The sequence below is a fragment of the Apium graveolens genome, chromosome 6, assembly GCF_009905375.1.
Source record: "Apium graveolens cultivar Ventura chromosome 6, ASM990537v1, whole genome shotgun sequence".
In the NCBI taxonomy this organism is placed as follows: Eukaryota; Viridiplantae; Streptophyta; class Magnoliopsida; order Apiales; family Apiaceae; genus Apium; species Apium graveolens.
In genome coordinates this window covers 97,991,224-98,017,608 of record NC_133652.1, presented here as the reverse complement: position 1 = coordinate 98,017,608, position 26,385 = coordinate 97,991,224, and the positions used below count along the sequence as shown (strand labels likewise).

The 26,385-nt window shown below is 34.6% G+C and overlaps 1 protein-coding gene and 2 long non-coding RNA genes across 13 annotated transcripts; 2 read left to right on the top strand and 1 right to left on the bottom strand.

Annotated features, from left to right (window-relative positions):
- The first annotated feature begins 10,362 nt into the window (after positions 1-10,362).
- LOC141668897 (kinesin-like protein KIN-12C) lies at positions 10,363-13,206 on the top strand. Of its 11 annotated transcripts, none has more exons than XM_074475955.1 (8): positions 10,370-11,198; positions 11,422-11,490; positions 11,779-11,857; positions 12,183-12,272; positions 12,372-12,471; positions 12,553-12,627; positions 12,706-12,760; positions 12,958-13,206. In XM_074475955.1, exons 5-8 carry the CDS (start codon positions 12,412-12,414, stop codon positions 13,038-13,040), a joined length of 273 nt encoding a protein of 90 aa, XP_074332056.1. In that variant the 5' UTR covers positions 10,370-11,198; positions 11,422-11,490; positions 11,779-11,857; positions 12,183-12,272; positions 12,372-12,411; the 3' UTR covers positions 13,041-13,206. The 11 variants fall into 11 exon arrangements, 10 of the variants coding, with proteins under 10 accessions (XP_074332056.1, XP_074332054.1, XP_074332052.1 ...); XM_074475953.1 differs by having other exon boundaries at positions 11,779-11,875; XM_074475951.1 differs by having other exon boundaries at positions 11,779-11,875; positions 12,003-12,272.
- Positions 13,207-13,408: 202 nt separating this feature from the next.
- LOC141663898 (uncharacterized) lies at positions 13,409-15,738 on the bottom strand. The gene is made up of 2 exons (XR_012551716.1): positions 15,382-15,738; positions 13,409-13,749 (listed from the first exon to the last, which is right to left on the bottom strand). It is a non-coding gene; the product is annotated as an uncharacterized LOC141663898 (long non-coding RNA).
- A 6,854-nt stretch (positions 15,739-22,592) lies between these two features.
- On the top strand, positions 22,593-26,049 carry LOC141667707 (uncharacterized). The gene is made up of 5 exons (XR_012552749.1): positions 22,593-23,009; positions 23,234-23,621; positions 23,808-23,991; positions 24,606-24,700; positions 25,214-26,049. It is a non-coding gene; the product is annotated as an uncharacterized LOC141667707 (long non-coding RNA).
- The last annotated feature ends 336 nt before the right edge of the window (positions 26,050-26,385 follow it).

The following is a 26,385-nucleotide window of genomic DNA, read 5'->3' as shown; positions in this document are numbered from 1 at the left end:
CTACACTTCAACCAACCACATCTGAGACCAAGGGTGACCCAAAGTTACCTAAGTCAAAAGATGCAGGAGGAATGAAGTCTAGGAAAAAGACTAACAAGGCTGTACCCAAGGAAACTTGGGTACCAAAATCAACTTGATTGATTTTGTTGTGTGCAGGGACAAAGAAGAAATCTATGGTACTTGGACAGTGGTTGTTCAAGACACATGACAGGAGATTTCACCCTGCTCACAGAGTTTAAGAAAGAGCTGGCCCTAGCATAACCTTTGGAGATGACAGCAAAGGATTCACTATGGGATATGGCTTGATTTCATAAGAAAATGTCATCATTGATGAAGTTGCATTGGTTGATGGTCTCAAACACAATTTATTGTGCATCAGTCAACTATGTGACAGAGGGAATACTGTTTCCTTCAATTCTGAAGCCTGTATTGTCACAAGTAAAAAGGACAATAAAGTGGTTCTAACTGGAGTTAGAAAAGGGAATGTGTACTTAGCTGATTTCAACTCTACAGATGCAGAATCCATAACTTGTCTTCTCAGCAAAGCAAGTACCAGTTGAAAGTTGGCTATGGCACAAGAAGCTGTCCCATTTGAATTTCAAGATAATGAATGATCTAGTCAAAAAGGACTTAGTTAGAGGAATGCCTCTAGTGGAATTCACAAGGGATGGGCTGTGTGATGCTTGTCAGAAAGGAAAGCAGAAGAAAGTATCATTCAGTAAGAAGCTTGAATCTGCAATTGATGAACCACTACAACTTCTACACATGGATCTTTTTGGACCAGTCAATGTATTGTCAATTTCAAGGAAAAGATACTGCCTAGTGATTGTAGATGATTTCTCAAAGTTTTCATGGGTTTATTTTCTTGAATCAAAGGATGAAGCTAGTGAAATCATCATCAATCATATCAAGCAAGTCAACAATCATCCTGATTTCAAAGTAAGGAATATTAGGAGTGACAATGGAACTGAGTTCAAGAATTCAACCATGAAGTTGTTCTGTGAAGAAAGTGGGATCATGCATGAGTTCTCAGCTCCAAGAACTCCACAACAAAATGGTGTGGTGGAAAGGAAGAACAGATCACTAATTGAAGCTGCAAGGACAATGCTTGAAGAGTCAAAACTCCCAACTTATTTTTGGGCTGAGGCTGTTAACTGTGCATGTTACACTCAGAATATTTCTCTAATCAATCAGGCAAAATGCATGACTCCCTATCAATTATTCAAGAGAAGAAAACCAACTTTAAACTTTCTACATGTCTTTGGTTGCAAATGCTACATCTTAAGGAATCAATCTGATCACAAAGGGAAGTTTGATGCAAAGGCTGATGAAGGAATATTTGTTGGTTATTCTGCTGGAAAATCATATAGGGTCTACAATCTAAGAACCAACATTGTCATGGAATCTGTACATGTTGTGTTTGATGATAAAAAGATTGATGGACTAACAGATGAGGGACATCATGAAGGACTCAAATTTGACAACATTGAGATATACTGTGATGATAGTGAAAGTGAGAATGATGAAGAAGGCATCTCAAGAAGAATTCAGAATCTGCCTTTGGATAATGCACAGAATGCTGCATCCGTTGAAAGTCATAATTCAGCTTCCGTTGAAAGAAGCAATGCAGCATCCGTTGAAAGACAAAGTGCATCATCCGTTGAAGTTCATAATGAAGCATCCGTTGATCGCAGTCTGTCAACGGATAATCAATTCACTTCATCAGTTGATAGAGCTCCCAATTCCTTTCAAAGGATCAGCAACTCAGGGGGAGTTTCAACAAATCAACATTCTATCTCACATCATGACAATACTGAGGCAACCTCATCTAGGGCTAATCTACCACCTCAAAGGAAATGGACCAAGAATCACCCTTTTGAACTGATCATTGGTGATGCTACATCAAAAGTACAAACTAGAAGGGCTACTCAAGATGAATGTCTGTATAGTAGCTTTCTATCACAGGAGGAACCTAAGAGAGTGGAAGAAGCTCTATTGGATCCAGATTGGATTTTAGCAATGCAAGAGGAGCTAAACCAATTTGAGAGGAACAAAGTATGGAAGCTGGTACCCAAGCCAAAGAACAAGAGTTCTATTGACACAAAATGGGTATTCAGAAACAAGATGGATGAAAATGGCATTGTCATAAGGAATAAAGCCAGATTGGTTGCTAAAGGCTATTCTCAACAAGAGGGAATAGATTTTGATGAAACATTTGCTCCAGTTGCCAGACTTGAAGCCATCAGAATCTTTCTAGCCTATGCAGCTAATGCCAATTTCAAAGTCTATCAGATGGATGTCAAGAGTGCATTTCTAAATGGGGAATTGGAGGAAGAAGTTTATGTAAGCCAACCTCCAGGTTTTGAAGATCCAAATTTTCCAGACCATGTGTATTATCTGTTGAAAGCACTCTATGGACTAAAGCAAGCACCTAGAGCCTGGTATGAGACTTTGTCAAAGTTCCTTCTAGATAATCACTTTCACAAGAGGTACTGTTGACAAAACTCTCTTCTTTAGAAATGTTAATGGCTCTAAGATACTTGTACAAATTTATGTAGATGATATTATATTTGGATCTACAGATGATAAGCTTTGTAAAAAGTTTGCTAAATTAATGCAAAGTAAATATGAAATGAGCATGATGGGAGAGCTAACTTACTTTCTTGGTTTACAAGTTAAACAAGTTAGTGGTGGAATTTTCATTAGTCAAACTAAATATATTTATGATCTTTTAAAGAAGTTTGACTTAATGGATTGTTCACCTGCAAAAACTCCCATGGCCACTGCCACTAAGCTTGAATTAAACAAGGCTGAAAAGTCTGTGGATATTACAAGTTATAGAGGCATGGTTGGCTCACTTTTATATTTAACTGCTAGTAGACCTGATATAATGTTTTCTACATGTCTCTGTGCTAGATTTCAAGCTGACCCTAAAGAATCTCACTTAGTGGCTATTAAAAGAATTTTCAGATATCTCAAGGGGACTCCAAATCTAGGAATTTGGTACCCTAGAGAGTCTGGTTTTGATCTAATTGGCTACTCAGATGCAGATTATGCAGGTTGCAAAATAGACAGGAAAAGCACAACAGGCACCTGTCAATTTCTAGGGAACAAGCTTGTATCATGGTTCAGCAAGAAGCAGAATTCTGTTTCCACATCAACAGCTGAAGCTGAGTACATTGCTGCTGGTAGTTGCTGTGCACAGATACTATGGATGAGGAATCAACTATTTGACTATGGTCTGACTGTTGACAAAATTCCAATATTCTGTGACAACACAAGTGCCATTGCCATTACTGAAAATCCAGTGCAGCACTCAAGAACCAAGCACATTGATATCAAGTACCACTTCATTAGGGAACATGTGATGAAAGGTACAGTGGAACTTCATTTTGTTCCAAGTGAAAAGCAGATTGCAGACATATTTACCAAGCCACTTGATGAATCAACATTCACAAGATTAGTAAGTGAGTTAGGTATGCTTAATTATTCATAATCTATGTCATCTATATAATCTGTCTTGAAGCCTGAAATGAAATTTGCTGCAAGAACAAAGTTGGCTTTAATTAAGACTTATCCTATCAACGGATATTCTCTATCCGTTGAAAGCCAAAATTGTTCTATCAACGGATGTTCATTATCCGTTGAAAGACAAATACATTTCTGGTAATTTTATCCTTCAACGGATAAAATGGTGTTGTTCATCAACGGATAACTATTTCCCTTATCCGTTGAAGTGTCACGTCAGTTACTATAAGTGAGTCTCAGCCGTTGATTCTTTTACTCAACCGTTGATACAGATATACAGTGTTGTATGTAATTGTATTTAAGGTAGTTTTCAGAATTTCTACAGTTTTATTTATTCTTGAACGGCTGTAACTTACTTAAAATTATCATTCAATCATTTTATTTACGTTTTAATTCAAGAAAGTATAAAAGCCCAATTGAACTCTTATTCTCACTTTACGCTTTCTTGCAATTCTTATTCTCTTTCTCTCTAAATTCTCAAGTTTTTCTCTGCAACCTCTACTCACAACAATGGCACCAGTAGTCAAAATTATGTCTCAAATAGGATTTGTTTATGAAAAGAATAATTTCATAGCCTTGGTTGAAAAGAATGAAGCCCATTCTGATTATCACAAGATGATGGACTTCATCAAAAACTGCAAACTAAGCTATGCAATGCTGGAAGCCCCAACCATCTACTGTGAGGTGATTGAGGAGATTTGGACAACTGCAGAGTTCAACTCCACAGATATGACTATTGCCTTCTCTCTCAAAGGTAAGGACTATTGCATTAATTGTGATGATATACAATCTTGCTTTAAGTTGCCTGAGAATAATGCCATGACACCACACACTGATAAAGATGTCTCTGCTATGCTAGATTCCATAGGCTATGCTTTTGATTCTGCTAGTTTAGGTAGTATTAGAAGGAAAGGCCTTAGGAAAGAATGGAGTTTTCTTGGAGATGCCTTTATTAAGGTTTTCTCTGGGAAGATTAGCAATTTTGATGCTATCACTTCATCTCTTGTTAATATGCTCTATATGCTAGTTTCTGATAGGTACTTTAATTTTAGCAACTGTGTTATGCTAGAATTAGGTTCCAGATTAGGTAACAAAGCTAATAGACCACATAACATCTACTATGCTAGATTCTTTATGTTATTGGCTAACCATGTTGCTGAAGGTTTGGTTATATCCAATGAGAATAAAAAACTCAAATGCTGGGCACAAGAGAAAAGGGTCCTTGCAGACCTTTTGAGAATGAACCTCAACAGCCAGGTGCCATTGGTATACTTGCCAATCATGAATGCACCACAGGTAAGTGAGGTAAATATTTCTATAACTCCTACTATTTCCAACCCCAATGTTTCTTTGCCTTCTAGTGTGGCTATGGAACCTGTATCTTTGTCCAAACAGGCTCCTACCAAAGCCACCAAATCTAAAGTTTCCAAAGTCAAGTCAAAGAAACCTACCTCTGTTGTTTCTCAAAAGACAACAGTTGTAACAACTACCATAAACCCTGAAGGGAGTGAACAGGGTGTGAGTGGTGAGGGGAGGGGTGAACATCAAAAAGCCCCCCAGGATAAGGTGGGAGAGGTGAGTGGTACCCAAACCAGCCAAGCCACAGTCTCTCAAAAGACTGTGGTGGTTCAAAAGGAGTCTGGCACATCCCTAGTTACATCCTCCCAAAAGGATGTAACTATTGAAAATAGTCCCCAACCAGGGACACAAAACAAAAGAGGGAGGGACACTGAAGCCACACATTCACCATTTAAAGCCTTTTCAAGGAAGAAGAAGGCCAAAACCCTAGTTTCCACACAAGGGACACACACAGCACAGATACATCCACCAGTATCTGTGCCTTCTCAAATTCAGCTTGATGTGATTCCAGCAAATGTAGAATCACAGCCCCATTCTCTCAATATAGAAACACACCATTCATCAAACTCTCCAACACCCTCTCTGGATGTGGATATGATATTCACATCAATTCCTGATTCTCCCTCATTAAAACTCAGGGAGGAGCCCCACTCAAAACCTGATGATCATCATCTTTTAGATGATTTGTTGGATCATCAGCCAATTCTTTTAGATGTAGTTGAAGATTCTGTGTTACCTCACTTAAAATCAATCCACACAGATTCAACAATTATGTCACTTTCTATATCTACATCTTTTCCTTCTTCAACGGATATCTCTCATCCGTTGACAAGTGGTTGTTCTTCAACGGATAAGCTTAACAGCAGTTATCCGTTGATACCATCAGTTTCTACTTCAACGGATACTCCCTATCCGTTGATGGCCTCTACACACTTAACAGAAACAATTCCAACTGTAGAGGACATGGCAACTGTACAATCACTTTTAGGTTTGAGGGAAGGGAGTGATCTTTTGAGTGAGAGGCTGGGTTGCTCCCAGGCAAAAGGAGAGGTTGAGAGTCACCAAATGCATGCTATTTCTTCCAGCATGGCAAAAGTGAGTGAGAGGAGTGCCACCTTAGAAGGTGAAGGTGAGGGTGTGAGGGTGTGTGTGAGCCAGGGGGAGCCCCTGATGCAAGAACAGAGAGAAATTGAGAGAAAGGCAGGTACAGAAGCTATAAGGGTGGATCCAGCCATTGCTAGTGAGTTAATGAAAGTGGATGATGCAGATAAGGAAAGACAAATTCAGCAACATTACAAAGCTATCATTGATAACATTTCCTTGGATGCTGACACTTTTACTCACCCTGTTTCAGCCTATCAATTATTGGCTGCACAGGGCAATGTGGAGACAGAACAGACACTACACATTGTACACACTTCAGAATCTCTTCTCAGAGACAAAGATGCTGTCAACAGGCTGCCTTCTCAAGCTGGTGAGCCATCTGAAGAATTTGGAGTAAATTCTAATGATGATGACTCTAATTCTTTGAATGAGAGCATGAACTTAGGGGGAGTAGCAGGCCCAAGTTCTGTTCCTGATCTTCCTGCATGGGCATGGGCAAAACCATCAATATCAGGAGAATTTGGTGTCACTTTGGTCAGACAAGTCATGACAATTCAGTAGGCCCTTCAGGAGACTCAGGATGCTGGTACCAAGGCAATTCTTCAAGCTCATCTGGAATCTCTGCATCTCTTGCAGTTGCAGCATTACCAGCAAAATCTAAGTGTGGATGAGCTCAAGCTGGACATTGCTGACCTGAAATCCTACAATGCTGAGAAATTGGATTCAGTTATACCCTATGGTACTATGCAAGATTTGTTGGGGAGACTGAGGAAAGCATCTGATGCTGACAAGAGGCTGGCCAGACTGGAAGATAGGGTTCAAATCATTGAAGACTCTATGGTCACCATTCTTCAGAATCAACAAACTCAAACAAATCTACTCATGCAGCTGGCACAAGCACAAGGCTTGACCCCTACCCTTGATGATAACAAAAAGGGGGAGAATAAAGGGGAAGGGGAAGGAGAGCCATCTACAACAGTTCAGATTTCTCAAGTGCTAGTTCCTGTCATCACAACTTCTCCAACTATTCAAGTCAAAGGAAAGCTAGATGGAATTGATCTAATCCAGATAGCAGCAGCTGAATTGCAAGTCAAAGAGCAAAGAAGAAGATTGATGAAAAGATGCAACTAATATTTGGTTCTACAACTTCTCAATCACAATCTGTGAAGCATAGCACAAAAGTGGAATCAATTATTATGGAACTCAAGCCAGTAGGGAGGCATAAGGATGGAGAAACTTCTTCCAAAGATCTGCAACCTATGGTTCTCAAGCCCAACAACAGATCCAATAAGGACTCTACAAAGAATCCTCTAAAAGAGGTGGATTTTCCTCTTCCAAAAGCTGATGAGGACAAGCTTTTAGGTAGAAGTATTGCATATCTCAAAGAGACCATGGATGAGGCTGTAAGGAGAAACATGGCTATTATCTTCAGAGAGGGAAAGAGCATATGTGTGATGCAAGGACATCCCAAATTCTCAATAGCCAAGAGGGAAGAAACCAAAAGGTTGAAGGAAGAAGCCAAACAGCTACAGGCTGACAAAAGAGCACAAGCAAAGCTTGAAAAACAGCTAAAGTCAAGTCAGGCTGAAGAACAGAAAGAAATTGAAGACAAAGGTGAAGATGAAACTATGGGGGACATGGTTGGTACTGAGATGGAGGAAAGAAGTAAGGAAGAATGGCAGAAAGGGAAAAGAAAGAAGGTCAATGCAAAGAGAAAGAAGGTAGATAAGACTGAAGAAACCCAATCAATATCCAAACCACTACCCTCTATTCCCGAACCAATTGTACCTGACCCCTTCATGAACATTCATGGTGAAACAATCATTCCCAAGGAGGAACCAATTGATTGGGACACCATCAAATTGCCCACCTTCCTAACCTCTTCTCCACCATCAAAGAAGCAGAAAAGAAGAATCAAATCAACACCCTCTAAAGCCTCAATCAAATTCACACAGAAGCCTAAGCCTAAACCTCAAACCTCTAAAGATGATTATGTTCACATCTGTGACATAAAAGAATTTTCAGACATTGAACTCTATCTGGATGAGCTGGAGGAAGTAAGGGGAATAGCTGCCTACAGACAGCTACCAGAAAGACTAGTGTTCAAATACAAAGGAGCTGGGGAAAGAACATGGCCTCTTCACAGAATACTGAATGAAGGCTACTCTACCTTGATTAGAGTCTACTCAGCCATACAAAAAGATTCTGGCTTTACCAGGACTGCCAAGACTGAGATTCTCAACAAGATTGCCAACATAAAGAAAACTTGGAGGGAGCCCAATGCTTTGCCTAGAACTTTACTCATTCAAGAAAGAGGAATTACAATTCACAAATCACCTCATTGGTTGATGGAGTTCAGAGACAACAAAGGAGTCAGAAGATTTTTCAGAATTGAAGATCAGCTAAAGATTGCCAGTAATGAAACTCTCAAGGATATGCAATCTAAGTTAGATATCAATGAAGAAGATGAAGCTGAATTCTACAGACCACTTCAACTTCAAATAGAGGAAAATGACAGGAGGCTAGGAAAGAAAACCAGGGATCAAAGGAAAAGAAAGTAATTTGCTCAGGCTAAAGGAGCACCCTTGGAAACAATGTAATTCTTCAATTCCATCTCAGCATATACATTTTTGTAGCACTTTTGAATTTCTGCTTTATTACAGTTTATATATTTGTTAAGTGTTTTGTTATCATCAAGCTAAACCCAAATTTATGCCTACAGTTCTAGTAGACATAAATAGGGGGAGATTGTTAGGAATATGTGTATTAGTTTGATGATGAGTTAAGAAAAACACTTAAGTAGAAATCTAGTGTTTGTAGCCTCAACGGATAAAACCATCTTGGCTATCCGTTGAAGGAGTAGCTGTACTTAGCAATAAGTTTAGTATTGTAGCACATTTCACTCTCTGGTTTCAAGCTGTAATTCTTAGATGTTGTTAGGAAATAATCAGTCATGTTGACTACTAATGGATGTACAAATAGGAGGGCTAATTGTAAATATTTCATGCCTTGTAATTTTGTATAAGTGAAGAAGTGTCAACGGATATTGAAGACCTTCAACGGATAAGAAACAAAGCTTCAACGGATGTCTCTATTGCTTCAACGGATAATATCCATCAACGGATAAGTGCTTCAACAGATAAAGACTTCAACTGATAATACATCAACGGATAAAGCTTCAACGGATAAAGCCTCAACGGATAAGGCATCAACGGATGAAAGCTTCAACGGATGCTTAGTTCATTAGCAGTTGATAGTGACAATTCACAAGCTGACAGAGGCACATGGGTTGACAGAGACATACTGGAATGTGGAAGCCTCTAGGAGGAATCGAGAAAATGCAGCATTTCCATTCTGATGCAAACAAGGAAGTATTCAAAGATTTACAGATTATCCTAGATTGCATTGGATAGAGAAATGAAGAAGAAACATGTGAAGAATCTTTTCAATTGTATTTTACAGTTTGTCTTCACTTGTAAACTTGGTGATATATAAACCAAGTAGCAGCTAGTAATTAGATATGAATTTTCCTGAGCTGTTTAGAAATATCAAAAGAGAAAATCATCTAGTTTGTACTAGGAAGCAGCTGTGATTTAATTCTTTGAATCACAGATTTTCTGAAATAACACATCTCTGGTGGAACAACAAATCCACCAGAAAAGTTTTTAAGTTCTTTGTGCTCATTACATTTGTGTTTGAATATATATCTGTCTGCATCTGCTTCAAGCAATTCACACACATTTGATCACTCAAATACTTAGCCTTAGAAACTGCTCAAAACTTGAAAAAGTTTTGAGATTTACATCCAACCCCCCTTCTGTAAATCTCATTGTTAGTCCACTGGGAATAACAACATTCAATCCAGGAGAACCGTGGGACCCATGCACAGATGGACCCCACTTTGTGGGATCAGAGAATCGAACTCAAGACCTTCGACTTAAAAAAAAATATATATAAAATATTTTAATTAATAAATTTATATTCTTATATTCAATTAAAATAAAAAATGCAAAATATTTTTTTTATATTTTAATAAAATATAAAATACAAAAAAAGGGGATTTGGGCGGACTTGTGGGTACCCATTTTATCCGGAAGCACTCTCTGACGGGTCAGAAGCACTGTCTGATCGGTCAGAGAGTGCTTCCGTATAATGTGAGTTACACATGACCTCACTTAATATTATTAACAAAAATTTGTCAAGAAGGTTGGCTAGCCAAGGGAATTGAACCCAAGACCTCCCACTTAAACAAAGTGGTTCACAACCATTGGTGTGGTTCACAACCACTGCACCAACTTAGTTGGTGTGTTTTTATTTGCATGCCTTATACTTAAACTAAACAGTAAATAAATAAATTAAATGAAAAAATAATCAGACACAGATACATGTTTATACTACCGAGGCTAAAATTTTGGGCGGCCAAAATTTCCCCCTTCTCAAAATTTCACCCCTTGTCAAACTTTCGACTGTAATGCTCTCATACACAGATACATGTTTCTGCTTCTAATTTCTGTAGCTCTGTTTCTGCTTAATTTCAAACTCTCAAATGCTCTAATTTCTGCTTAATTTTTCATTTTCAAACTCTCAAACTCTCATTTGGTTTTTCATTTTCTGCTATAATTTCTTCAAATTTCTACTCGGGGGCTTTTGGTTTTGCTTGCATTGGGGCTTTTGCAAGTAATTTCTACCTATTTTCCATTTAGGATTTTGTTGATTTAGGGTAATTCGATTTAGGGTTTGATTTTGATATGTTTGTGTTTGATGTTTGATTTTGATATGTTTGGGATGTTTTATTATGTTTACTTGTAGCTGCACTCATTGCTCCTGCAACTGCTTTTTCTGAGATTATTTGTTATATTATTTTGTAATTTTGTTAGTTATTGTCTGTATGTGAATGCTTTGTTAGTTTAAGGCTTTATGTTAGTTTGGAGCGAACCTTATGCCAACAATACCAGATGGAATTCAGGAAGAATAGCTTCATATTATAAAAGACAATACCACCAGCTTGGAGATGAACCTGGATCAAGTTCTACACCAGTCTCTTCTCAATAATTTTTTGCAGGGCCTTATGTGTCATATTGCTAACATAAAGTTGCATCTTACTGTACAGTCTCTCAGAATCAAGTTTTACACCAGTTTTTTCTCGGTATTTTTTTGTAGGGCCTTCTGTGCCATATCGCTAACAGAAAGCTGCATCTTAATCTAAGGTCTCTAAGGATTTAATTTTGAAGTATTTTGCAATTTGATTAGCATAGCCTGGTCACTAACTGCGAATCACTGTAAAAGTAGCGTTGTAGTTTGTAAATTGTGTCCTGCTACCAAATGCCTATTTATATTTACTAGAACTTAATTAGCATATTATTTTTAAAGTTTGTAGCAATTCATAGCTCCTTTAATAACCAAATAACATGCATGCTTATTGTTCTCCAGTTGCAGTCTTTTCTGGTGGTGAAATGATAGCCTGCTGCTCTGTTATAGATACAACTTGTATCATACAAGGTAAAAAGCTTTGATACCAGGCGTGTTGATTTTGGTACTGAAGTCCGATTAATTTAGTTTCTGAGCTAGTTTCTGAGCCTTGTATCTTCATGTTCACTGATGCGCAAATTTATGTGTTTCTTACTGCATTGTTAACGATCCATGATTAATTTCAGTTTATTGCCTTTTTGTTCTGTACGTGGAGTTTTTGTATTGTACTACCTAGAAACTCATTCCACTAAAACTCTCTTGGTTTTGTAATCTTCTGGATCACCCTAAAATCATTATTCATTGGAAAAATAATCCCAGGTAGCAAAATGTTGAACTCGAGGAGGGTGAAGTGGAGAGTGTAAATTTTAATCAATGACTTGTGACACTGTGTAACCAGGTGGGGAAAAGGAACCCGGTTAGTGTCATTCTACAAGTCCAATTTATGTAGTACTTTAAGGGAACACAAAGATTCCATAATTTAATTTATTTTGCTAAACGATTCCATGTATTTTTAGTTTAATACTTTGTAATTTGGGGAATAGTTCAAAGCACTAGAAGTCATGGCTGAACAAGTAAAGACATAGGGCTTTTCATCAGCTAATAGCATAAGTTCTGCTCCTCCTAGCATAAATTCATCATCTAAAAAATTAGAAAGAACTGGTTTAAGTCCGAGGGGTTCTGGTTCCCCCTTTAAATGCATTGGGTTGGGCTTTGTACAACAGATGAAATCGGAAAGGGATGACGATGAGCTTACTGCTGGCAGACTTCGTATTGAAGAGCTAGAGGCCTTGGCAGCCAGTAGACAGAAAGAGGTAGGTTGATGAATAAGCATAGAAGCTTTTCTGCACTTCCTTTGATCTCGCAACAAATGATCATAATTTATCTTAATTGTGCTTTTGTTTTTTTCCTAGATATTCATGTTGAACACAAGATTAGCTATTGCCAGAAAGTATGACACATGATGTCCTACGTAATCTATTGGGACTCAAGTTAGACATGACTGGTTATGCGGTACTGACTACTCCTGGCTTTTACAAGCTTCCTGTTATCAGAATGCATAGTAAAATGTATTCCTTTCCTTTTTAATACTAGTCGTTGCTGGATAATCAGCAAGTTCAAAACATAACAAAGAAAGCCCAACTTCATGATGCCGGAGTTGAAAACATGGTACTTTTTCCTTTGAGTTGCAGTTTACCTATGTTCTAGACCTTCCCTATGTTAAATGTGAGTGCATTATTTTATCAGGATATGGAAGTTTGTAATCTAAAGAAGCAACTAAGTTTGTTGCGGAGAGAAAAGGGTAAGTTTTTATATTGAATTTCAATGTCAGGTCTGAGGATCAGTTACTTTCGGTGTTCCCTTTTGATATCTATATTATTTTCATCTTTTATTTAGATGGCTCGAGGAAAGTTTAGTATGTGCTTGAAAAATCATACTGTTTAATTAGAGATGATACAGTGATATTATTGAAACCTTTGTCTTACTTCTGATTTGCAGGATTCACCAATTCGTGTACCAGCAGAATAGTTTCTTACATTAAGGGCCACTACAAGAAAAACAGGATGACACAACGGTTTTAAACCGTTGTCTAATACCCCTCAATATTGTTGAGTATTGAGGCGTCGTCTGATACGCGTATCAGACAACGGTACCAATCTGTTGTCTGTCTTCATCAAGACTACATCAAGTGTATATAAAACAGTTGTTCGAAGGTTAATATATAAAATGGTTTAGTTTAATGGACTATTGTAAGACTTTTATTTAGTCAAGTATTTATTAAGTGGTTATTAATGGTTAATCTCTCTTAACACAACGGTTTTTACAGAATAATGTGTTGTCATAGATTAGTATACTCAATAGTCTCTAAAATCCAATTCATTGTCTGAAATAAATGAGCACAACGATTCTATTGTCTAAAAGAATTGTGTGAATGGTCCTACTACAATAATTTAAACTAACAAAACTATTGGATGGAACATATTATTACAAGTTTTTGACAAGTTTGTATTGCTGAGAAAGCATATATTATTAACATTGGACAACAATTTAGAAAACTAAAAACTACAATGTTATTTCTTATACACAACGGTTTGATAATTTCATACGCAGAATTTACAAAAGTGTTCTTAAATAAAATAAAAAAACTTCTCTATAGCCAATTTCTTCACAGCAACTATCCTCTCATCTCCTAGCTTTCCCAGTCCCTGCACACTGCAATACCGCACCGTCCCACCACCAAGAGTGTTTGTTCCATAATATCAATCATCCATATTGAAGAGATAAATTGACCTAGTACACAATGCAGAGAGAAAGTGAAGATCTTTTTAAGATACATCACCTTATAAACATCGGGGAAATGATCAATAAACCAAAAGATAAGCAACATGTTGATTGGACTACGCAATAGCTTACAACCAAAACGGACTACGCAATAGCTTACAACCAAAACTAAATATTCATAGAATGAAATTTTTTAAATGTTGGAGTAATGGAAGACTTTTATCAAAGACAACTTTTATTTTAACGACAAATATAATCATTTTAAGATGCCAATAATTTCTACTTTGACATTACTCAGTAGCAATACATGTTTTTTTGCACAATTTTCATGTCCATCAGATTTCCTTATGTTGGCAATAGAACACAGTAGAAGCATTTTATTATACAAGGCGTACCACTAGATCAAGAAAACAAGGTAAATAAATTTCTATGTGTGTCTATTGGGGGAGGGGTGAATGGTTCGATGATATTATTAATGTGAACATACCCAGCATGCATGACTTCATATCTAGACATAAGAGAGAAAATATCAGTTGCCACTGGGTTAGTTTTCTGCATAAGCCAACAAAATGGTAAGTTGTGAATTACTCACAAACAATTTATCAATTGTTTTCCCATAGACTTGACACCTATAGACTTTCCAGGTGGAGAAGTGAGGAACACAACAAAAGGCAGCAGAAATGTATATAGTACAAGTCCTCAATAAAAAGACAAACAACTAAATCCTTCCCATTTAGACTTCACAAAACATGAAAAAATGACTAAAACTCAAACAGAACAATTGCATACCAGAATTGAGTAGAGCATCAAATGAGGTCGTGTATTCCAATTGTGCAACTAAGAAGCAAGACTTAAAAATAAACATCAATTTTTGCTTATGGTAATTTACAAACTGAAAACAACAGCAAACAAAAGATAATGATATATGACTTACAACTGAAATACATTTTTTGATATTTTAATCTCGTTCCTATGCGAGAGAAGTGAGATCTTTAATTCTGGAAAGCAATTGTGGCCAAAACTCTGTTTGATTAATCACATTTCATATGACTCTTAACAATTTGCCCAGCCGAAATGGCTGACATTACTAAGAGTTCACTAGCTAAAACCGGACTAGGAGAATCTAGTAGGTTCAAGCAAGCAGACTGAGACGTTAAATATACCAACCTAGAACAGATAACACACACATTAGCTGAAGTCATACAACAAATGACTGTGAAAAGGTTGTGACTAAAAATGATTATACAGTTTTAAGCTTTGACAAAAATGGTCAATGGCAGGCATTTTAAACGTTTCCATCCCCTTTACCAATGACTAAACATTTATAGACTAGAAAACAACTGCTTTACAATAATAATGAGTTACCATATTATAATATTATACTTCGAGCCTAGATGGAATAAAGATAATTATAATGCACTCTTAACTAACAAATGGACCTTAATTGATGGAATCGTGACCCGTGTCTCAAAAATTAAGAACTCTCTATGTTTTGAGCAGGGTCCTGACCCGTGGCTATAAAAATCATGGAGACACCGAGAGTTGAGAACGTAGCCTCAACATCAGAAATCAGAACCTTTGCACAAATAACCGAGAAATTAATTTAAATACCAAAAATTCCAAAGTGAGAACATGTAATACCTTATAATTTGAATGAAAAAATGGAGTGCTTTAATTGAGAAAGGCCATGTTCTTTGTTGGATTAATTGACTGATTGTATTGTATAATCAAAACATGAACTGGATAAATCAAGCCACGATTAGTGTTTAGTGTTTGAATTTGGTTTCAGATTTGGATTGTGAGAGGTCATTAGAAAATTAGGGTTATAATGGTAGAGATAGGTGATGGCGAGAGAATTGGGGATCGAGACAATAAGATGAAAGAGTGGGACTGAGAACTAATAAAAACTTACAGATGTTATTGGGAAAAGTGGAACAAACCCAGCACATATTGGGGGGGAAATAAAAGTTGGACCAAGGGGAAAACAAAAATTGGAGAAGAGGGAAATGAAAAAGGGGTTTAAAAAATACGAGGGAAATAATTTATTTATTATATACAAATGATAAAATTGTTATTATTTTAACTATATTTATGTATATCAATGTAATTTAAATGAATTTTCAATTTGTTTCTTTTACTAGAATCAATATGTCTTAATATGTAAATAATAACAATCGTAAACGAGTCTCATGTAAATATTAGTCATTTTACCAAATTTTCCCAATAGAATCATTCAAGATAAGTTTAAATTTTTTTAATATTTTTTTCATATGACTAAAATTTATAAACTTTAACATCCGTACAGTTGGATCGTTCAAAAAATTATTTAAAAAAATATTTGTTGATCGGGAACAAATCTCATTATAGGGAATAGTACTTTTACCGAAATTTCCTTATAAAGTCATGCAAGATAAGTTTATTTTTTTTATAATTTTTTCATATGACTAAAATCTATATACTTTAACATTCATACGGTTGGATCATCTAAAAAATAATTTTAAAATATAATTTTGTTATTCGGGAAAGAATCTCGTTGAGGATAATAGTACTTTAACCAAATTTTCCTTACAAAGTCATGCAACATAAATTTAATTTTATTATAATTTTTGATATGACTATTATCTATAAACTTTAACATCCGTACGGTTGAATCGTCTAAAAAATAATTTTGTTATTCGGGAAAGAATCTCGTTGAGGGTAATAGTACTTTTACCGAAATTTCCTTATAAAGTCATAGAATATAAGTTTGAATTTTTTTTATAATTTTTTCATATGACTAAAATCTATATACTTTAACATCCGTACGGTTGGATCGTTCAAAAAATCATTTAAAAAGATTATTTTGTTGATCAGGAACGAATCTCATTATAGGGAATAGTACTTTTACAGGATTTTCCTTATAAAGTCATGCAAGATAAGTTTTATTTTTCTATAATTTTTTCACATGACTAAAATAAATATAATTTTTAACATTCATGTGGTTGGATCGTCTAAAAAATAATTTTAATAAAGTATTTTGTTATTTGGCAAAGAATCTAGTTTAGGGTAATAGTAGTTTTACCGAAATTTCCTTATAAAGTCATACTATTATAAGTTTGAATTTTTTTATAATTTTTTCATACGAATAAAATCTATATACTTTAACATCGGTACGGTTGGATCGTTCAAAAAATCATTAAAAAAAATATTTTGTTGATCGGGAACGAATCTTATAGGGAATAGTACTTTTACCAAAATTTTCTTATAAAGTCTTGCAAAATAAGTTTATTTTTTATATATAATTTTTTCATATGACTAAAATCTATATACTTTAACATCCGTACGGTTGGATCGTCTAAAAATAATTTAAAAAAATAATTTTGTTATTCGGGAAAGAGTCTCGTCGAGGGTAATAGTACTTTTACCGAAATTTCCTTATAAAGTCATACAATATAAGTTTGAATTTTTTTTATAATTTTTTCATATGACTAAAATCTATATACTTTAACATCCGTACGGTTGGATTGTTCAAAAAATTATTTTAAAAAATTATTTTGTTGATAGGGAAGGAATCTCATTATAGGGAATAGTACTTTTACCGGAATTTTCCTTATAAAGTCACGCAAGATAAGTTTTATTTTTTTATAATTTTTTCACATGACTAAAATAAATATAATGTAACATTCATGCGGTTGGATCGTCTAAAAAATAATTTTAATAAATTATTTTGTTATTTGGGAAATAATCTCGTTTAGGGTAATAGTACTCTTACCGAATTATCCTTATAAAATCATTCAATATTAGTTTGAATTGTTTTTATAATTTTTCATACTACTAAAATCTATATACTTTAATATCCATACGATTGAATTGTCTAAAAAATAATTTTTAAAATTTAAAAATTCGATATCACACAACAGTTTTTTAAAAAAACTGTTGTTAAAAAACTGTTGTGTGACACCATCAGAAAATCAAGGGCTCTTATTGTGCCAACTAAGTGATCTAGGTGAAGTCAATCAATGGGTGAGATTTTGCCAACTAAGCGATCCGGGAGAAATATTTTCAACCAATCAGATGGTGCCACGTTTTCCCATTAATAGACAACGGTTATTGTCTTGTTAGAACCGTCGTTTGAACCTTATTTAAGAATCGTTGTTTGATGTATAATAAGACGAGACTTTTCATAAACACTTGTCTGAAAGGTAAATATCCAACAGATAGACTTCTAAATTAACTGTTATCTCGGGATCGCTTAGACAACAGCTTCATAAACTATTGTCGTTTTACATTCAAAAGACAACAGTTTTTTAGACCGTTGTTATAGAGATGGATTAACAATAGATTTGAAAAACCGTTGTCTAACATTTTATAACAGTTACTAATCCCGTTGTGTGAAGCATATGAAGACAATGGTTTCAAAAAACTGTTGTGCAAACTCCAGTTTTTTGTGATTTTTTTACAACGGTTCACAAAACCGTTGTATGAACCTTAGGTTAGACAATGGTTGTAGGAGGGCAAAATAAAACCATTGTCTGTTATTTTGGGATAACGGTTCTTTTGTCAGCTATTGTCTAATTAGTGTTGTCGGAAACTGTTTTTCTTGTAGTGGGCAGTTGATGCCCCACCAATTGTAATAGCTTTAACTTCAATTGTAATAGTATCTTTTTGGCACATCGAAGAACTTGTAATGATTTTTGTAGTTAGTATGATGTTGGGGTTGTTGGATGTATTTTGTGGATGACACTTGTAATGGGGTTGTTGGATGATATTTTGGATGGCTAGTAGAAATTGTTGAATGGTTATTAGGATAATTTTCATGGGCTTCTGTAATTATGAAATATTATCTTGCAAAAATTTTAATTAAAGCGTTGCATTTGATATTTGGGTGTTGCAATATAAAGTAATAGTAATGTTTTTACCATATATTGTGGTGTTGCATTAGCTATATAAGCGTTGCTTTTAATTATGTTCGATTGTCCTAAAAGTTGATAAAAAGCGTTGCATTACATACCAGTGACGTGGCATGTGGACCGCTGCTGACGTGGCATGTGGGCCCCAATGCTTACGTGGAATTTTTAGTGGGGCCCCTACTAACGTGGTGCTTGTGTGGGGCCCACTGCTGACGTGGCATCCACGTGTCACGTGCTGACGTGGCCTTAATGTGGGCCCCACACATGGAGTCTTAGAACCAGCTTATGTCAGAGCCAACGCTTTTTGGTGTTGCATTTGATATATATACTGTTGCATTACATCTATTAGGCAATGCTTATTGGTGTTGCTGTAGACCCCCAAAAAGCGTTGCATTAGGCCTCTAATGCAACGGCCGCAGATGTAACGCCCCTTGGCATTGCATTATTGAAAATGCAACGCTTTTTTGACATAAGGCAACAACAGAAGAGCATAGCATTTGAGCACTTATGGCGTAGTGGCCATTGATCTCGTATTCTTCAAGCTGCATTTGTAGGCTTTCCAATACAGTGATAGAATTGTTTGTTGACTGGTAATCTTGGATCTTCAAATTGTCTGTATTCTTAATTATGGGGTTTTTGTCTAGACCTCTTTTGTTGTGTAGGGATATCACATATCAATAAGTAAAATGACTTATCGATATCTCAAGTTCTCTACATGGCTTTTGACTTGTCGAGGTCTCTAGTTCTCTACAAGTAGAAGAACTTGTCGATATCTCTAGTCCCCTACATAAGCTTTTTGACTTGTCGGTATCTCCAGTTCTCTACATAAAATTTTTGACTTGTCGATATCTCCAGTTCTCTACATGAGGATTTGACTTATTGATATTTCTTGGGACTTCTCTACAAGTCATTTTAGACTTCTCGACATACTTCTCGATATTTCTTGATCTATGACTTGTCGATATCTGACTTAAAATATTTTTCCTAGAACAACAATATTCAACTCCTATATAATAATAATTATTATATTGAAATGGCGAAGGGAAAGAAAATTATTCATAAAAAAGTTTTATAAATAATAATTAAATTTCTAATATATATATTTGGCCAATCCAACAATTCTTAATCATTCGATGTTCCTTGCTCAGTCAACACACTACACATAAATATAATGTTAATAATATTGAAACTGAAACATGAGTTTTCAACATTGCATGACTTAGGTACGGATGGGATAAGATAAAAATTAAAAAGAAACAAAGCCTAACTCGCCTCGGCTCTCCCCGCCCAGGGATAGCCGGGCTGAGTCCCACATGCGCATGTCTGCCAACAACAATTTTGCAAATCTTGTAACTCTACTATCTCTTTAAACTCGCGTGCCATACATGAACTTACTTATCTTCATTCGGCCCGAACTCGGCACTGCTTTCCAAAATATACATGTTATTCACGAGTGCTGAGTTAGCCAAACTAGCCCGATAGCAAACCGGAACGGCTCATCCGGCCCTCTTGTTTGGCCACTTCTACTTGCCACCATGCCAACTAGTTCTGAAAGAGATGTGATAAATTAGGCATGCACTTTTTGTCATACAATCTTTTTTGATTTTGATTTAAAGAACATATATTATTTACTATAAAGACACACATATATTATATTTGATATTTGAGAAAATGACATCTTTTTTCATAATAGATTTTTAATATCATAATCTTCAAACATACCATGCATTTAGTAATTATTTATATTACTTTATTAAGATTTCACCTAAAATTAAGTAATTATTATATTTAATTTGTATTATGCATATACAAGAATTATTCCCTTGTAGTTTTTTTATTTTTTTTTCTTATTCTTTTTTTGAAAGAAAAATGAAAAATAGCTTTTGTCCAAGATTTTTATCTTTTTCAGCTAACTTAATTGTCAATTCAATTTTTTATTATTAGTTTAATTCCCTACTAGCATTTATTCATTTTTTTGCCTAACCCTGCTTGGTATGATGAGAGAGTCCAATCTCCTTTTCTTTGAAAAAAATCAATAAAAAGCGGTTAATTGACAGAGAAAATGTCCAAAATAACTAATATTAATATAGTGTGTGCACAGAATAACCAATGTAGGTTTTGTGTCCTATTTACCCAATTGAGGGTATATTCATAAAAAGCGGGGGCTTGATTGAACGGATTCTACAAATGTTCAAACAATTCCCCTATTCCCTCACATTTTTCTCTCACATTCGCATAAACTAAAAATATTAGTATCAGACTATCAGCCCATCTCTCATTTCATTCTAATGCATACCTAGCCCACCCATTTTGCTCTCTATATGGTAGGCACTATGCATCATATACACACACAGAATATACACACACCTTTGTCATCATTAAATACCTTTAAACACAAGTGGTAACTCTGATAACACTATAAATAACTTACCTATAAATTTCTCTATAAAATGAAAGCAATCATGGCTTTGCCAATACCTGATGCTTATACGTCCATCGTTCGATTCGATGTAGGCATACTTATTTACAAGAAACAAGTTGGAATTCATCATACCCATTTAAAAATCAAGAAAAATTGAATAAATCCCGAAATGGGATTTAGAAAAATTTCTCCACAAACACATATGTACACAGACGGTCACACGGGACTGTAGAGGGAATAAAACTGAGCACGAGGCCAATTTTGGATTGAAAAATGAGTGAAAATTAGAGAGATATCGAGGGGAGAGGGAGAGAGTCAAGATAGTTCGAGAGATGCACGGGAGAAGAAGAAAGACAGGTCCGAGGGTTTTATTTGGGCGAGGGTAGTTTAGGAATTTTTGTAATTAAAACCTACCTTTTTTCCATTCTATAAGAGATAATTTTTCCTTTGATAAATTAAAAATAACACTACGCCATAGATTAGATGATGCAACCCTTCATCATGGGGTTGCAAAGAAAAGTGTAATAGTAGCCTTCTAAGCACATGTCTATCGCAGCCCTTTTTTTTATTTTGCGATATAGTTACAATGTGTTACCAAAATGACATTTATATATATATAATTTTTTTAATTTAACTAATAATTAAGTATTTACATATAAATAAAATAATAATTGAAATATATATTTTATTTATTCTTAAAAGTTAATAATATTAGTGTAGTGATTTACAATATTATATTGATAAACTAAACTCTTTATAAAACTTAACAAACCATTAAATAGATAATATATACATATATTGACCATTTTAAAATATTTATATACTACCTCCGTATCAACCATTTCTATACTAATGGTTTGGGCACGGAGGACAATAAATTCATTAAAATAATATTAGTTTTGGTAAGGTAGTGGGATGAGAGAGAAGGAAAATTGTAATTTAGTGAGAAAAGGTATAAAGTTGGGTAAAGTTCTAGGACCAGTCAATATTTAATGAATAAAGTGAGCGTAGTGGAAGAAAGTAGTGGATGTGGATGATTTTTATATTATTAAATTCTTATTATTTTTTGTAAGTTTGAAATGTATATAATTGAATGGGAAATCTAAAAAAGGAAAGTCTATGGAAATGAATGGGACAGAGTGAGTATTATTTAACTTATTTATTTCTCATAATTAAATGTTAAAAATAATATTTATTAAAAAAATAGTAACTAATGATTTAAATTGCAACACTGGTCTTTATGATATATTTATAACATAATAATTTTTTAAATATTTGAAAAAGATTAAAATATTAAAAAAATAACATATACTTCATATAAATAAAAAAATAATTTTGATTCCTAAAACTTAACTATTCGTTAGAGGATTGATTTATGATATTATTTATAAAGAAATTTATAATTTAAATTTTAAATTTTAAAACGATTAAATTTATAAAAGTAACTAATAATTTTAATATGAAAATAAATATTTATAAAAAAAAGAAAGAAAAGCCCGAAAAGGTTCAGAGGCGGCAAAATTGTTGCGTTGTAACTTCAACAAAAAACTGAAATCTCGTTAAGAAGAATAATACGAGTGTCCAAAACCTAGTTTTGATTCCCCCTTTCCAAACCCGACTCAAACTTTAATTTTTATTCAAAATTTTAGGCCAAATCCTTGTTTTTTGATACAAATCGATTATGAATTTTTATTCTCCCTGTTTTTCTCTATTGATTCATATACGGAACTTAATAATCCTAAAGCTCTTCAGTTTATTAATGGCGATTTGGCATCTCCGGTGACGATGCCAGGCAAGTAAATATAATTATTTGCTCTCCTCACGAAGATCAAGCTCAAATCAACGATGGCCGCATCAAAACTCGACCATGAAACTCAGTGATTCAACTCAAGGGCTTCAACCTAGCCAGGCTTCTACGGTCAATTTCAGTGCAGTTGCTCGATAATCTGTACTTTGAGGTATATATATATATAGGTAGGTCCATGAGTCTTAAGGCCATGGCTCAGCTAAAAAGTTCTCAAAACCCTTGTATTTCTCTGCATTATTCGAATTATTTTTCAGATTGGGTGTTATGTATATAGTTGATGTATTGATTAGTGTTCTATCAACTTAGATTTATATGCACCGAGTATGTTGATTAATTCTAATAGCAATGACTTTGTCTACTTGTTTGATTATATAGATTCAACCAAGTACATGGTATCACCAAATAGAACTGAAGATTCAACCCTTCTACCCATTCTCAATGCATATGAAATGTATTCCGTTAAAAGATTTTCAACTTCAGGAACAAAAGAGACAGATGGTATGTATTTCCATCATTTTTTCTCATTTCCTGCTATATGTGAATTTTAGTCAATACATTTGATTGTAAAATGACTATCACCGGGTATTTTGATAACTTTTATGTATTCATCTTTGTGCATAATTATTGCCATTCTTAACATTAAGTCTAAGTATGGAATGACAAGAGACAGCTCGCAAGGAGATCCATGTGAACCAGAAGACTTTGTTTGGGAAGGTTTGAAATGCAACAACCATAGTTCTGATTTTTCTAGGATAAAAATATTGTAAGTGATTTACCTTGGATGCGGAACATTTAGATTTAACTCTGCATCTTTATATATAATTGGTTAAACCTCTTAAGAGCAAATGAATATTAATTATAGATTTACCGAAAAACTATTTACTCGTTGTAAAAATATAGAAACTATAATAGAGCCTAATTTACTTGGTATTGCGGTTTCACTTCCCAGTTCAAAGATGACATTAAGATACCTTGGGATCCACCATAGATCTTTCAAAGGAACGAGGTTATGTACTCTGGACAAAAAGTAAGAGGGAATGAAGAGCAGTGAAGAAGAAGATGATTTCCCAACAATTGAATTTGTAACTCCATAATCTAAAATTGATTCTTCTTATCAATCCAAGTTTGAAAAGGTAAAATTAATTTTTAATTTCTTTTTTGTTATTTTTTCTGGTGATGAAAAATGTACTTTTGCTATTGTACTTAAATTCTTAATATCAATCAACTTTTTGATTTGTACTTTGCTACCCTTGTTAACTTTACCAATATATGTTCCCATTGAGTTCTTGCTTGTATATGGTTTTTCGATATATAAGCATAACTTAAAAGCATAACTATAAAAGATTTAATTTTTATTTGTTGGTCAAGATTTATAAAAATGGTAATATTTTATGTCAAATGTATTGTTTGATGTGGGTTATTTTTGTATTTTGAAGTTTTTGGTTGAATTAGCTTTATCTAATTCAATTTATCGGTTTTTAGAAAGGAATATGTGAACTTGTTGCCTGATTGAAAAATTTCACTTCAAGGGAGTATCTGTTATAGCTGATTATTGTTAAAAATCGCTCTGGAATTGATGTTTCGCATTCACTGACTGGTGACGAAGCACACCTTATTAGATGTATAGATGTAAATGGAACTAGCACTAAAATATTTTATAACTATCATCACTATGTTATTTCTCAAATCGAATAATTTATGGTTTAATCTTCTATGTGTATGATGACTTGAATATTAATGCTAGTAGGGCATAAGAAAGATATGTTTTGAGCTTAGGAATTTGAAGGATGCAGTAGAGAGCTTATGCGGGAACACACGTGCTAAGCACATGACTTTCTTAAGGTAATGTGAAAGTGTGCTTCTTTATTATAATTTCATCAGGATAACTGTTGTTGCTATAGAATGATACCAGGCTCAAAGGTGTATAGTTTCTCGATGATTGTCAATGATTCCTCTTTGAAGTTTAATCGCTCTTGCATTAAGGGTTTAGTAAAAAAATAAAAGTATACACTGTTTGGATGTTCCACGATGAGGGACAAAGTTAAATATTTTTTAACCACTAATAATTTTATAACTTTATACCAGATAACAATAGTTTCTATATCTTGAGACTATTTAAAAGTTGTAAGTATTTTCGTTACATTTTTCATGAATATGTTGTGCTATGATAATCAAAGTTGGCCAAGAAAAAAAACCATACTTGAGTTGACTATTGCTTTTTGATGTTGAAGCTGATTCTCTGTTCAGGTTTTTGTGCTTCACAAGTTACACAGGTTCTCTGAATGAGTTGCATATGGGTATGCTTAGCCCTTTAATGTAACTTTGAATGAGATATATAATTTGCTGCTTTTGCAGGCTTCATGTGGATTAATTGTCTGAACATGTCAAATACCTCAAGTGCAGGGTGATTCTTTTAGAGTGAGAATGTTGCCACTATACTTTACTTTTTTTGTACCTTTTGCTTTGATTTGATCCGTAATTTACCACTAATATTTACTTGTTTTGTGAGACAGTTTCTTTATGGACGACCATCTTGGGTCATATTTTCTTAACCTTGATGAATATCATCTAGGGTATGAGGCAACTAAATCTTATATTCCATGCTCGGATGAATTTTATCCAGGTTAGGAGGCATCTGGAACTTCTCGGTGTCCTGGTGACCCCTTTCCTAAATATTTCTTCATTCCTGACTAAGGGCTACGAGTGGTCCTAAAACTCCCTTCCTGGCAAAATCCTCTGATGTTAACTCTGATGATCGATCTCCTGGTTTTGGAAGTTAGTAAATCTTATCTTCTTTACTCTGAGTTCACTAAGCCCTCTGGTAAGCTTTCTACAGATACTTTACCAAACATTGATTTTGATGTCTCCGGTCATTCAAAAGGGAAATTGATAATTGTCGAGTCAAGTGGAACTGCTACTGCAAGCTCTAGGGGTAACAAGGTTGCTTCGAACACGTCTGGAGATAAAGAAACAAGGGGAGAGGGTGGTTCTAGGGGTGACTTAGTGGAGATCAACTTTAATGGATGCAACTAGTTAAATGATCTGGAGATTAAAATTTGTAAATTTTTTTCTACTAGTCATGAACCATGTATTTTAGTAAATACATGGTTTAATTTTATTTATTTTTGTAAATTCAGTTTGTATTATATTGTTTGGAATTTATGAAATGAACATGTAACTTATTTTCGAGATATGCATATTAACAAAAAAAATATTAAATTTTAGTTGTGAAAATGTTACATCATGTATTATATGGTTGACAATATGGGCCCACAATATTCTCCTGATTGCCCAAAACTTGTTGCAACACAGGTCAAGTCCTATTGTAACCCTGGTTGATCTTGCAATAGAATATTTTTATAACAGATAAGCAGGCATTGTAATAGGATGTGTCGGGGTTGCAATAGAGTGCTTTCTCAATGGCTAAAATTGCAACCCCAAAAAAGTGTTACAATAGCGTTTTTGGCACCTATAGCAACGATTTTTTGACCTTTAGCCACGCTTGTTGGGGGTTGCAGTATGCAATC

Coding starts and splice junctions, on each gene's coding strand:
- LOC141668897 (XM_074475959.1), top strand. CDS start 12,412: ATGACACATGATGTCCTACGTAATCTATTGGGACTCAAGTTAGACATG. Junction 12,472..12,552: donor TAGACATGACTGGTTATGCG/GTACTGACTACT, acceptor TTTTAATACTAG/TCGTTGCTGGATAATCAGCA. Junction 12,628..12,705: donor ATGCCGGAGTTGAAAACATG/GTACTTTTTCCT, acceptor TTATTTTATCAG/GATATGGAAGTTTGTAATCT.